Source organism: Otolemur garnettii, unplaced genomic scaffold (assembly GCF_000181295.1).
Source record: "Otolemur garnettii isolate 467f Iridium unplaced genomic scaffold, OtoGar3 scaffold00087, whole genome shotgun sequence".
Classification (NCBI taxonomy): Eukaryota; Metazoa; Chordata; class Mammalia; order Primates; family Galagidae; genus Otolemur; species Otolemur garnettii.
The window spans coordinates 294,799-307,131 of record NW_003852482.1 but is presented as its reverse complement, the minus strand read 5'-3'; the positions used below and the strand labels follow the sequence as shown (position 1 = coordinate 307,131).

The window sequence follows — 12,333 nt, the reverse complement described above, 5'->3', positions numbered from 1 at the left end:
CAGTTTTTGGCTGGGGCTGGGCTTGAACCCGCCACCTCCAACAAATGGGGTCAGTGCCCTACTCCTTTGAGCCATAGGTGCCGCCCCTTGCCTTGCTTTTTTAAACATTAAAATAAATATGTAAATGTACTTATGTATGTATCATGCTCACAGGAAAGTTGTTAAAATGAGACACCCTGGTTATGAACTTTCTGATGTGGTCACCACGAAGGGGACCCAACATTTCATCCCTGCTCTCAGCAGAGTGGCTCGGCCCATCTGCTTTCAGCCTTGATGCTCACTGAGCCATACGGTGTGAATTCTTTTGTGTCTAGCTTCTTTTAGTTAAAAAACCAAATGAGCTCAAGCACGCACTGGGGGAAGTCAGGATGGGCCCTGCAGCCGAGCCTGTGGTCTCAGCACTACTCCCCCAACCACTGTGAACTTTAATTGTATCAGATGGCATCTTCCCGGATCTTCTTAGTCTATTTTTATAACTTCTTGTGAGTCTTAAAAGTATTGTGAAGTAAGCCATCTATCTGTGAGGCCCTGTGTGTGCTGGAAGCCCTTGTGTCCCTCTGCACAGCATCAGCCCAGCACTTGCACCTCTGAGTTTACCTCTCAGCCTAATGTTCTGATACTGTTTGGGCTATACAGCTTACTGTTGCTGATCTTAGAGGGTTTTTTGGTTTTGTGTATTATTTTTCTCACCACCTGAGCAGTTTTCCTAGGACTCTACAGAAAAAGAGATGGGACGGCTTTATTTCCAGTTTGGGGGAGGAATAGGGCAGGCTCTGGTGAGCAGGCCTTGCTGTTGGCTCTCTGGGTCCTGACAGCACGAGGCTACCTCTTAGAGCTGTGCTATCTATATCCCACCTGCACTAGTTTTCACTGGAGGGTCTTGGTGGAACCAGAGCTCTTGTTTTGTTTGAGTGTCTCCTGCTTCAGGTGGGCTGGGGTCCCTGTCCCACTGCAGCACAGGCCCTGCTATATGTGGCTATGTGAAGTTCAGAGGGACACAGAGGAAGGGGGTGCTCTCTCAAGGTCTTGGGGGCTACAGCCCTATGGACACATGGAAAATATTCCTCATCCCAGAAAGCTCTTCCTGATAGCCAACCCAGGGCAGCTTCAACCTTTTATAGCACTGGGAATGCTAGACTGAGGAGGGGGTTGGGGTCTATCCTATGACATGCTGGGTGCCAGGGCTGCCCTGTTGATCAGTCACCTCGGCCCTGGCTTCTTCCCACAGGCTTAGGTAGTGTTTTCTCACCCTCCTAAGTTAGCTCTGGACTCCCTGGGAGCACAGGTGAGGCTGCCGCTTGGTCTGAGAAGGCACCACGGACCCTCATGTTTTTTATCTGTGTGCTTCTCCTTCATCTCTCAGCTTTTCAAAAACATTGTGGATTCCTTCACTGTTTATCTTTTCCTACCAAGACCATGTAGGGTCTAGTCTTTATTCCCTGACCCCTTTCCCCAAAAAGGTGCTGCCTCCTTCCCAGAAGGTTGGAAAAGAGCAGGACTGGCTCCCCCATCAGGTTCTCCTCCCCTCTGCCTAGAGCAAGGGAAGAGGGGAAGGGAGGGCTCATGGGTGGGCAATGGCCTTAGGAGGGGAAGCCAGGAAGGGCTGTCCAGGCTGAGCCCTGCCTCCAGTGCTGAGACACAGGCCTGAATGACAGCCTGGCCACACCACCTGTGGAGTAGTCCAGTATACACGTGGACTCCCATCAAGGCTGCCTGGTGTTTCGTGGCTGCTATGGCCGAAGACACTCTCCTGGTCTTGGTTCCCATCTGCAGGCTGTTGGGTGGGAGGGAGCAGGCATCCTGATGCAGGAGCCTCACAGGTTGTGCCAAGAGAGCAGCCAGCTGGGGGTGAGGGCAGCCAGGTCCTGAGGCTGGCTGACCCACATGTCCTAGATGCTTTTGTTAGAGTCATACCCCTGGAAGAAGGCATCTAGATCCCAGAGTAGGCTTGGGGCCTGTTGGGTTTAAGGGGCCACCTCCCAGTAGGCTGGGCTGGTGGCAGGTGGGCACCTTGGCTTTGAACTCTTATGCTTGAAATAAACCTTGTGTCCACTTCCCCCATAGTCTAACCTCATGCCCGGTTCTCTACTGTGAAGCATAGCTCCATCCCTTGCAGAGCCCCAAGAAGCATTTTCTTTTCTCTTTATTTTAGAGACAGGGTCTCACTCTGTCACCCAGGTCATTGTACACAGCAACATCAAATTCCTGGGCTCAAGCCTCAGCCTCCCAAGTAGCTAGGACTACAGGCGCATGCCACCATGTCCAGGGAATGTTTCTGTTTTTAGTAGAGTCAGGTCTCACTCTTGTTCAGCCTGGTCTCAATCTCCCACCTTGGCCTCAAGCACAAGAAATATAGATGTGAGCCACTGCTAGTCCCCCAAGAACTGTAACCTGCTTTTTAGCCTTCATGAATTACACCTGATCTCCCGTATATGCACCACTCTACATCTTTTTTTTCTTTTTTGAGACAAGAGTCTCACTTTGTCGCCCTCCGTAGACTGCCGTGGCATCACAGCTTACAACAACCTCAAACTCTTGGGCTTAAGTGATTCTCTTGCCTCAGCTTCCCAGTAGCTGGGACTAGAGGCACCCGCCACAATGCCCGGCTATTTTTTGTATTGTTGTCATTATTGTTCAGCAGGCCCTGGCATTATGAACCCACCAGCCCCGGTGCATGTGGCTGGCACGTTAACCACTGAGCTACGGATGCCGAGCCCACTCTAGATCTTTTTAGAAGTTCCTTACTTAATTGTGCTACTTTTTTTTTTTTAAAATGCTAATAGTAAAATCAATGCTATTTCTATCTTCTTTTGGTAGTGTTTTTTAATAAACTAAACATTAGCTCTTATTTAGTGTACAAAGTTAGACATCTTTTCTCTGGTAGAGAAGAGTTTTCACACAGCTGATTTGCTTTTGGTGCGCAACCAATTTTAAAGTTGTGAGTTTCCTAAGTTTCAAACCAACAAAGATTTAACTGTGTGCACCTGCTAGTTCATTAGTCTTTCAAGTTTCTCTCTTTATTGGAAAAGTTGGAATTGTTCCAAAGTACATACTATCAGAAATTAGGTTGGTTTTTTTGGTGGGGGGGGAATAGAGTGCCACAGTGTCAGAGCTCACAGCAATCTCCAACTTGGGCTCAAGCGATCCTCCTGCCTCAGTTTTTCTATTTTTAGTAGAGATGGGGTCTCGCTTTTTTTCAGGCTGATCCTGAACTCCTGAGCTCAAGCAATCCACCCACCTTGGCCTCCAGAGTACTGGGATTACAGGCGTGAGCCACCATGCCTGGCCTGAGAAATTAGGTTTTGTTCTGTGTATTTCGGCAGACACTGAAGCAGTTAGACAAGGCGGTAGCAGAGCTAATGGGCCAGGCTGGCAGCCTGGGCTCCCACTGTCATTCTGCTTGCTATGGAAGGTGACTGTGTCCTTCCTACTCTGAAGTAGCTGTCACACTGCTGCATGTGGACATCTCTGTCAAATCAGTCTAGAAGGGAAGTGAGGTCTAGCAAAAATACTCTGCTTAATCTAGAACCTTGATTATAATAGAATAATAATGTTTTTGAATATGTTTTTAGAACATCCAGACATAGTTGATAAGTGAAACATTTTTAACGAAGCTCTTTTGAATGTGGAAGCATGGAGCTTCTGTCATCACAGGGCGGGAGGCTTCAGTGGCTGCCCCCCATCCCCCAGCACACACACTTGAACTGTTGTTTTACCAGGCGGGCGCTAATATCGACACCTGCTCGGAGGACCAGAGAACCCCATTGATGGAGGCAGCGGAGAACAACCATCTGGATGCAGTGAAGTACCTTATCAAGGCTGGGGCACAGATGGACCCAAAGGTAGGCACCTGTCAGAATCACAGTCCTGTGTGTGTAGGTTTCTTATAGGGGGAGCAGGGGCGGCTCACCACTGCCTCTGCACAGTGACCTAGTTGTCCACAAGTAATTTTCTTGCCTACTTGGTCACCTGGTTTATTAGTGAAAACCGCAGGTGAGCATTAGATCTGCAGTGCTGGCAGGAGCAGGGCAGCAGGTCAGTGAGGGGGTTGCTGTGCTTTCCTATAACTTCTTCCTTCTGTTGTCCCTCTGTCTTTCACCCAGAGAAATTAGGCAAGAGGAAGAGATAAAAGGCATTTGGATTGGAAAGGAGGAAGTGAAATATTTTGTGTATATAACCCTAATGAATCCACAGAAATATTGTTAGCTAACAAACTAATTCAGCAAAGTAACAGGATACAAAACGCAAAAATCAGTTGTATACCTGCAGTGACCTGTTCAACAGAGAAATGAAGAAAGCAGTTCCATTTAGAATAGCATTAAAGATAGTAAAATGATGTAGGAACAAGTTTAACCAAGAATACCAAAGACTTATAACACCAAAAAATACATAGAACATTGCTGTAAGGAATTAAGAAGACCTGAATATTAGGTCATTAAATCAGAAATGTCCAATTTCAAGTCAGAAGTTTAGTTTATTATATGTCAAGCAAGAAGCAGTACAGTTATTCAAAGTACGCACCTAAACTATGGACCCAGTTTTGCCATCATAGGGTAGCTGGTTCATGCCACAGGAAAGAAGCCTGAAGAGTGAGTAGTGATGATATTGCAAAAGGTGTTTTCCACAGCTTGTTGAGAGTTCAGTATTTTTTCCTTGCATTAAGTGGTCCAGAGCCTAGAAGAAGTGGTGGTCATTTGGGGCAAGGTCTGGTGAATATGATGGACAGTGGTTTCCAAGTCCAACCTTGTAGTTTGAGCAGGGTTGTTTGTCCAACATGTGGTTGAGTGTTGTCTTGTAAGAGTGACCTTGACCAGTCTCAGCTGCTTAATCCTCACTCGTCATCCAGCAGGTTGCAGCAGATGCCTGTTGTAATCGACTGACCAGGTTTCGTGAAGCTGTGTGGGTAAATAATAGCACTGGACCACTAGACAGACACTGTTAGCTTTCTTGGTGAATATTTTGTTTTGGACTGTGTTTTGGAACTCTGTCTTTATCCAGTTATCATACTGAATGCTGGCATTTGTCAAAAAGAGTACTTTTTTTTTTTTTGTAGTTTTTGGCCCGGGCTGGGTTTGAACCCACCACCTCCACCATATGGGACTGGCGCCCTACCCTTTTGAGCCACAGGCACCAACATTTTTTATCACAGGCAACAATGTGGTATAGAAATGGTTCCCTTTTGTTGTGACAGCTAAGAAAGGCAAGCTTCCAGACCATGCTCATAACACTTGTTTAATTCATGGAAGATGCATCTACCCAGCTTCTTTAGGTTACTAATTGTTTCAAATGGTCACAGTAAGGATATTGTTGAAACAGTAACATCAAACTTTGCTGCTAACTCATGCCCAGGCTAGACTGCCATGGCCTTACAGCAACCTTGAACTCCTGGGCTCAAGTGATCCTGCCTCAGCCTCCTGAGTACCTGGGACTACAGGTCCCTGCCACAACACACAGGTAGTTTTTTCTATTTTTAGTAGAGATGGGGTCTCATCCTTGTTTACGTTGGTCTCAAACTCCTGAGCTCAAGGGATCCTCCTGCCTCAGCCTCCAGGAGTGCCAAGGTCACAGGTGTGAGCCACCGTACCCGGCCCTGAAGTTCTTATCAAATCTCAAGGGACTTGGACTAGTCAAATAATTTTTAAAAAGAAGAACAAAGATGGAGAACCCACACATCCTTATTCAAAATTTAGTATATTCAGCTATAGTAATGAAAATAGTATGATACTGACAAAAGTAAAAATCCCAGGTAGAAGCCCTTGCCTATGTGGTCATGTGCCTTGAGTTTTGGCAAGGCAAAAGACCATTCGATGGGGAAAAAAACAAGTCTTTTCATCAAGTGGTGCTGGGAGAACTGGATGGCCATATGCAAAATAATGAGGTTAGACCTATATCTAATACCATTTTCAAAACTTAATGAAAAATGGATCAAAGACCTATATTTAAGAGCTGACAAAACAAAATTTTTGGAAGAAAGTTGGGGGAAGAATTTCATGTGATTGGATTTGACAATGATTTCTTTAATATGATTCCAAAAGCACAATGGAAAAATACACACTTTATCACAATTAAAACCTTCTGTGCATCCAAGAATGCTATCAAGAGAGTAAAAACAAAACCCTCAGAATGGGAAAATGTGTTTTCAGGTCCTATATCTGGTAAGGGTTTCTTATCCAGAATATATTTTTACAACTCAACAGCAAAAAACTCAAACAGTCCAATTAGAAAGTGGGCCAAGGGTTTGGATAGATGTTTCTCCAGAGAAGACACACAGCAGCCAGGTGGTACGACCTGCGCTCAGCACCACTACGTGAAGGTGCAAGTTACTGCCACGGTGAGGGCCTCTCACCCTTGAGGACAGCTGCTTCCCAGACACTGGACAAGGCATGCTGGTGAGGATGGGGAGGAACTGGAGCCCTCACATACTGTGGATGGGAGTGTGAGGTGCTGCGGTTGTGAAGATCAGCAACAAAAAGTAATGATCTTTTGACACATGTACAGCCTGGTTGGACCTTGAGGACATTATGCTGAGTGAAGAATCCAGACACCTGGATAGATGCTGTAAGTGGCCTCACTTAACAGGAGGTGCCTGGCCTTGTCACATTTATAGAGGCAGAAGGTAGATCAGAGGTTACTAGGGGCTGGGTGGAGAGGGCATATTACTGCTTTATGGATACAGAGTTAGCGTTTGGGGAATAGTGGTGATTGTTGCACACCATTGCAAATGTAAATAATGCCACTGAATTGTACACTTATAAATAGTTAAAATGGAAAATTTTAGGTTACATATTACCACAATAAAAAATGTAAAAAGAAAATTCTTAGAGTCTTTCACATCAGTATGCATGATTTTAAACAAAAATGGGATCATGCTCTTCATACTAATTTATCAGCTCCTTTTTCATACCAAGTTAAATTTCCATTATTTTCTTATGTTATTAAATACTTTTCCATAACATTATCCAAATGGCTACATTGTTATTTTATGATAAAATTTGCCAGGGTTCCCTGAGGACTCCAACCTGAGACAGTAGCTAATGGGAGACAGCACTGGAAAAAACACAAGACTCATACAGAGCTTCCCACAGCTCCCTTTTAAATTTATGTATTCTACAATGTCTCTGCCACTGGGAGATTGAATCTAATTGCCCTACCTCACTGTTTAAACAAAATCTTTAGATTAAACACTAACTCCTTTAAAACAGGGCTTGTCTATCCAACTGAAGAAGCTGGGTGTGGAGGATGGTGGCTCATGGGGGCTCCACCAGTTCTGGGCATGAGCTCTCCTCCCTGGCACATTTCTCTCTAGAGACCCAGTGGCTACAGAAGAAGCAGGGTGCAGCCCCCAGAGCAGGGCGCATTCTTGATGTCCTCTCATCTGAGCCTCCAAGGTACCTCTGCCTCTGAAAAGTCCCTATCACAGTGTCAGGCACCACTTGAAAAGCTGCTTTCTGCCCCCTGGGCCTGTTGCATTGTCCCATCTCCTTGCCCCCTTCTTTCTGTCTCCATTTGATCAAAGACCAATGAAGGTTGCATTTGGAATTCCATTTGTGGAGGCCGGGGCTCCTTTAGAAGCTTTTGGAATTTATGCCAAATACTGGGTGGCCATAAAGTTCAAACTTCATGGCAATCCTGTATTAGGGGCTGACTGGGAGATGAAGTGCATGGCCAGGATAGATCGGCCCTTCCTGGTATCAGGATCTAAATTGGGAAGGAAGGAGTTAAAAGAGACACACTTGGAAAGTGAAGCTGTTGAGAACAGGAAGAATGTAGATCAGAAAGTCCAGCAAGCTTAAACCTCAGCAGGGCATACAGTAAAAGGAAAGCATTGAAAATAAAAGTAAACACATACTCTTCCCAGAGTTTTTTTATTGAGCACAGTAAGAGAGTAAATGTGTAAGAATGCATAACAGTTGAATGGGGAGCTCAAGGCCCCTAGGAGGTTGAGTAAAGGGGAGTAGCAGTTGGGTATTTTCTTCCTACCCTTCTACAGTGGGAAGAAATAAATTTTGTTATGCAGTTGAAAACATAGGATCTGAAAATTAGAACTGGTCAATATTTGACACTTTTTTCTTGACCACTTTTCTAGTATAAATAGAAGGGAAGAAATTATGTTCTGGAATACAATATGAATCAAAAGAAGACCTTTAAGAATATGCTCAGTTACTATAAAAGCCAAACAGAGCAGTGTCAATTTAAGAAAGAAAAGCAGCTATGTTTCTAAAAAGTAAGAGGAGCCCCCCTCCCTTTTTTTTGTTTTTAGTTCCAAATGAGTAACTGACCTTGAGTCCTCTGAGTGCTGGTACTTTATCTTGAGAACATGGGTAACATAGCAACCATAGTTGTTAGCAGGTAAAAATGTAAAGCGACAGAGAAACAGTTTAATAAATTTTCTGTTTATAGTGGTAGATTGGCTTTTTGAGCTCTGAACTGTTAATACATTTTTCTTTTATTTTAAACATCATTTATTAAGAATAGAAATGTAGGAGGCTTCAAATATAAGTCTTATATGTTGAAAACAAAACTTTGTTTTAATTAGAGATTTCCTTTTTTTTTCTTTTGGCAGTTTTTTGCCTGAGCTGGGTTTGAACCCACCACCTCCAGCATATGGGGCCAGCGCCCTACTCCTTTGAGCCACAGGTGCCACCCAGAGATTTCCTTTTCATTATAACTAATTTAATCACATACAAAATTCTTTCTAAATTCTCTTTCACAAATCTTCATGACTTAACACAGGCAGGCTTTTGACATTTTAAAAACCTTTCATTTTTATCTTAAATTTTCTTTCTAAAATCACCAGTTACTTTAGGATAAAAAGTTTCACACAACACTCTTTCCTATACAAAATTATTTTCTTTTCTTTTATCCTTTCTTACTAAAAGTACATCTTCATACCCATGTTTTTCTGCAAATTTTTCTCCTACTTACTGGTTCTTTTTATTTTAACTTCAAATTTAGAAAAAAGGAAAAAGAAGGTTGTATTCAAAGTCTCAGTTAAGCTTCTCCAAGAATCTGGGAGAAGAAAGCCTAGTATGTTAAAGGACTTCAAAGGTGTTTGGCTTAACCTAGAGAGTCCCTTCAGACAGTGGGGCAGAGCAACTAGTCTTGGTCTCCCAGTGGCAGAGAAGCTGTGGAATATACAGGTGGGTTGTATTTTACTTTCTATTTCAGAGATATAGATAGGAGAGGAAAACAGAGGTCCTAAAGTTTAGAGAGAGCAGAAGTAGCCCTGGTATTACTAACATCAGTTCGTTTACCTGTAACAAAGAGAATATTACCTGAGGCTCAGCCTTTCTGGTGTGATGAAGTTGAGCTTGTTCTGAGGCTGGGGTCTGTCTGTCTGACTGAAGTAGTCCCAGAGAGTCCCTAGGTGTGGAAGATGCCGGCTCAGGGGGGCTCTGCCAGTTCCAGGTGGGAAATCTGCTCTCTGGTACATTTCTCTCTAGAGACCCAACTGGCTGCAGAGAAAGCAGGGTGCAGCCCCCAGAGCAGGGCTCATTCTTGATGTCTCTCTGCTTATCTGAGCCTCTAGATACCTTTATTTCTGAAAAATTTCTATCATAGTGTTAGCCACCATTTGAAAAGTTTTCTTTCTGCTCCTGAGGTCTGCTGCCAGCCCTGTCTCCTCTTTTCCTTCTCTCTATCTCCATCTGGTTATCAAAGCTCATTGAAACCCCAGGTTTGAAATTCTCCTTTATAAGCTTGATTTATGCCAAATATCACTGACCAACTAGGAGATGAAGTGCACAGCCAGGATAGATTGTCCTTCTCTGGTGTCAAGATCTAAATTGGAAAGGAGAGTTAAAAGAGACACCTTATTTGGAAAGTGAAGCCGGTTAAGGCAGGAAGAATGTAGATCAGAAAGTCCAGCAAGCGGGTGGTACCTGTGGCTCATAGGAGTAGGGTGCAGGCCCCATATGCCAGAGGTAACGAGTTCAAACCCAGCCCTGGCCAAAAAAAAAAAAAAAAAAGTCCAGCAAGCTTAACACTCAGCAGGGCACACAGTAAATAGAAAGCATTGAAAACAAAAGTAAATGCCTCATCCTGGCTGGCTCCCTAGCCAAATTGAATAATGTGCCTGGTGGAACACATGAGTGGGATGGGCACAACAAATAAGGCAAGTGAAAGCAAAGGTAAGTGAAAGTTAAGGAGTGAAAGCAAAAGTAACAAGACAGAACTAAGGGGAAAAAATGTTACAGGTGTTGAAAGAAAACAGTCTCTCCCGTAGGTACTATACTCACAGCCATGCCTACTGCTCTCTCTGCCCTGAGAACTGAGTGCCCAGTCTGCTCCCGTGTCTTCCTGGGCCCTTGTGAGATCACATTATCTCCTGGGAGTTGGCCTTTTCAGTTGTTGTTGGGGTGCCCTGAGGACCCCAGCCTGACACAGTGGCCGACAGGGAAGACGGTGCCAGAGGAAAGAAGAGACTCTCATATAAATTTAGTGCATAGAAGCCTGAGAGTCTGAGGAGGCATTAGTGTTTCATGCCTGTTGGCAGCTCAGGACAGCACGACCCCCTTTGGTCTTCTAGGGGGTTTTATTGAGTACAACAACAGAGCAAACGTGTAAGGGTGCACAGCAGTTAAAGATAAAAGAAAGGGGAGCTCAAGGCCCCCAGGAAGGCTGGGTGAAGGACAGCAGTTGGGTGAACAGGGATGTAGGACGGTGGAGCCTCTGGAGCGTCCAGACTGCATACAGGGAGGAGAAAAGGGGAAACACGGTCTGTCCCTTTGAGCTACCATAACTTCCCTAATTCAGACTACTGACTACAAATCTAAATGTCTCAGTCTGCCTGCACTGCTGAATCCCCCCCGCAGGAGTGGTCACGTAGACACCCTGACCTCACTTCACCCTGAGTGAGGGTCCAGCCCCCAGCCCCCGTCTCCCACCAGACTTACCACTTTTGGTCAGTTTTGCTTATTGATGTTTATCTCATATTCAATTTTTATTATAGACAATGCTTCACTAAACATTTTTATAGCTAAAATTTTACATATATTTGGCTTTTTTAGGACGATGTCTGGGTATAGGATTGCTGGATCCAAACATACAAACACTTCTGAGGCTTTGGTATAAAAAGCTTTCTAGATTGCTGCAGTGGTGTCAGAGCACTGTCTCCCTAACCTATCAGTGCTATTATTAATGGTTTTTTGATGCAGAAGTTTTAAGGTATTCCTTTTTATAATTTTAATTTGCTTTGTTAAAGTCAACATTTTCTGTTCATAATTATTCACATGTGTCATGAATGTTTTTTCAACTTGTGTATTTAGTCCTTTATCTTGATTTTGGTGGCTTTTGAGATGTGACAGCCTTTAATCTTCCATAAACAACTATTACTATCAGTAACCCTTGGCATCATGTTGGGTGAGAGAGCTTCCTCACCTGCCCGGTTTTCTGCCAGGAGACAATCTCTAAACCTCCCCTCAGAGCTGGTACCCAGGCACAGCTCCCGGAGGAGACAAGAGGCAGGAGCAGTTCAGGGCTTTACTGAAGTCGCCGGAACCTGCAGGCAGAGAGCTGGGCAAAGCTTCTGGCTCAGCAAGGGCACTGGAGGAGGCAGATATTTGTGGAGGGAAATTCGCGAACTAGCTGAATAACAGGCAGACACTGTGGGCAAAAGGGTCAGAGTGGAAAGGAACAATGACCCCGTAAAACTTGACATGCTGAGTGGACTATAGCACGATCTCAGACTGTTCACTCTGCGTTGAGAGTCCCAAAAAGACAGGAGAGAGAAAACAGAGTAGAAAAATAAATGTACCAAAGAAATGATAGTCATAGATTTTCCAAATTTGGAGGAAAAAGGCAACCTACAAGTTTAAGAAACTCGATAAATCCCAAATAAGATAAATAAAAAAGAATACTAAGTACATCATGCTTAAACTGTTTCTTGAAAACCAACAATAAAGAGAAAACCTTAAAATAGCCAGAGAAAAGTAACATATAGACAAATGAGTTATAAAATGTTACTGTCTTCCCATCTGAAGTGATGGGGGCCATGAGACAGTGGAATGACTTTTTTATTGTGGAGAAAGAAAAAAACCTAAAAGGAAAGGTGAACCCAGAGACCTATATCCAGTAAAAATATTTTTCAAAAAGTAAGAGTGAAATAAAATGTGTTTGGGTTAAAACAAAAGCAGGTAAGATTCATTAGCAGATTTACTCCTTTAAAGAGGATACTGACCAAGGCTTCAGAAGGAAAGTGCAGGCTTGGTGCCTGTGGCTCAAGTGGCTAAGGCACCAGCCACATACACCTAAGGTGGCGGGTTTGAATTCAGCCTGGGCCTGCCAAACAACAATGACGGCTGCAACCAAAAAATAGCCAGGTGTTGTGGCAGG

General features: G+C 44.1%; 1 protein-coding gene across 4 annotated transcripts in view; it reads left to right on the top strand.

The window, feature by feature from the left end:
• EHMT1 (euchromatic histone lysine methyltransferase 1) overlaps positions 1 to 12,333 on the top strand; it is a 173,052-nt gene that overhangs the window by 129,269 nt on the left and 31,450 nt on the right. For all 4 annotated transcript variants that reach the window (XM_012808299.2, XM_023516087.1, XM_023516086.1 and 1 more), the window contains exon 16: positions 3,720 to 3,842. In XM_012808299.2, coding sequence (XP_012663753.1) covers positions 3,720 to 3,842 — 123 coding nt within the window. The remainder of the gene's footprint in view (positions 1 to 3,719; positions 3,843 to 12,333) is intronic.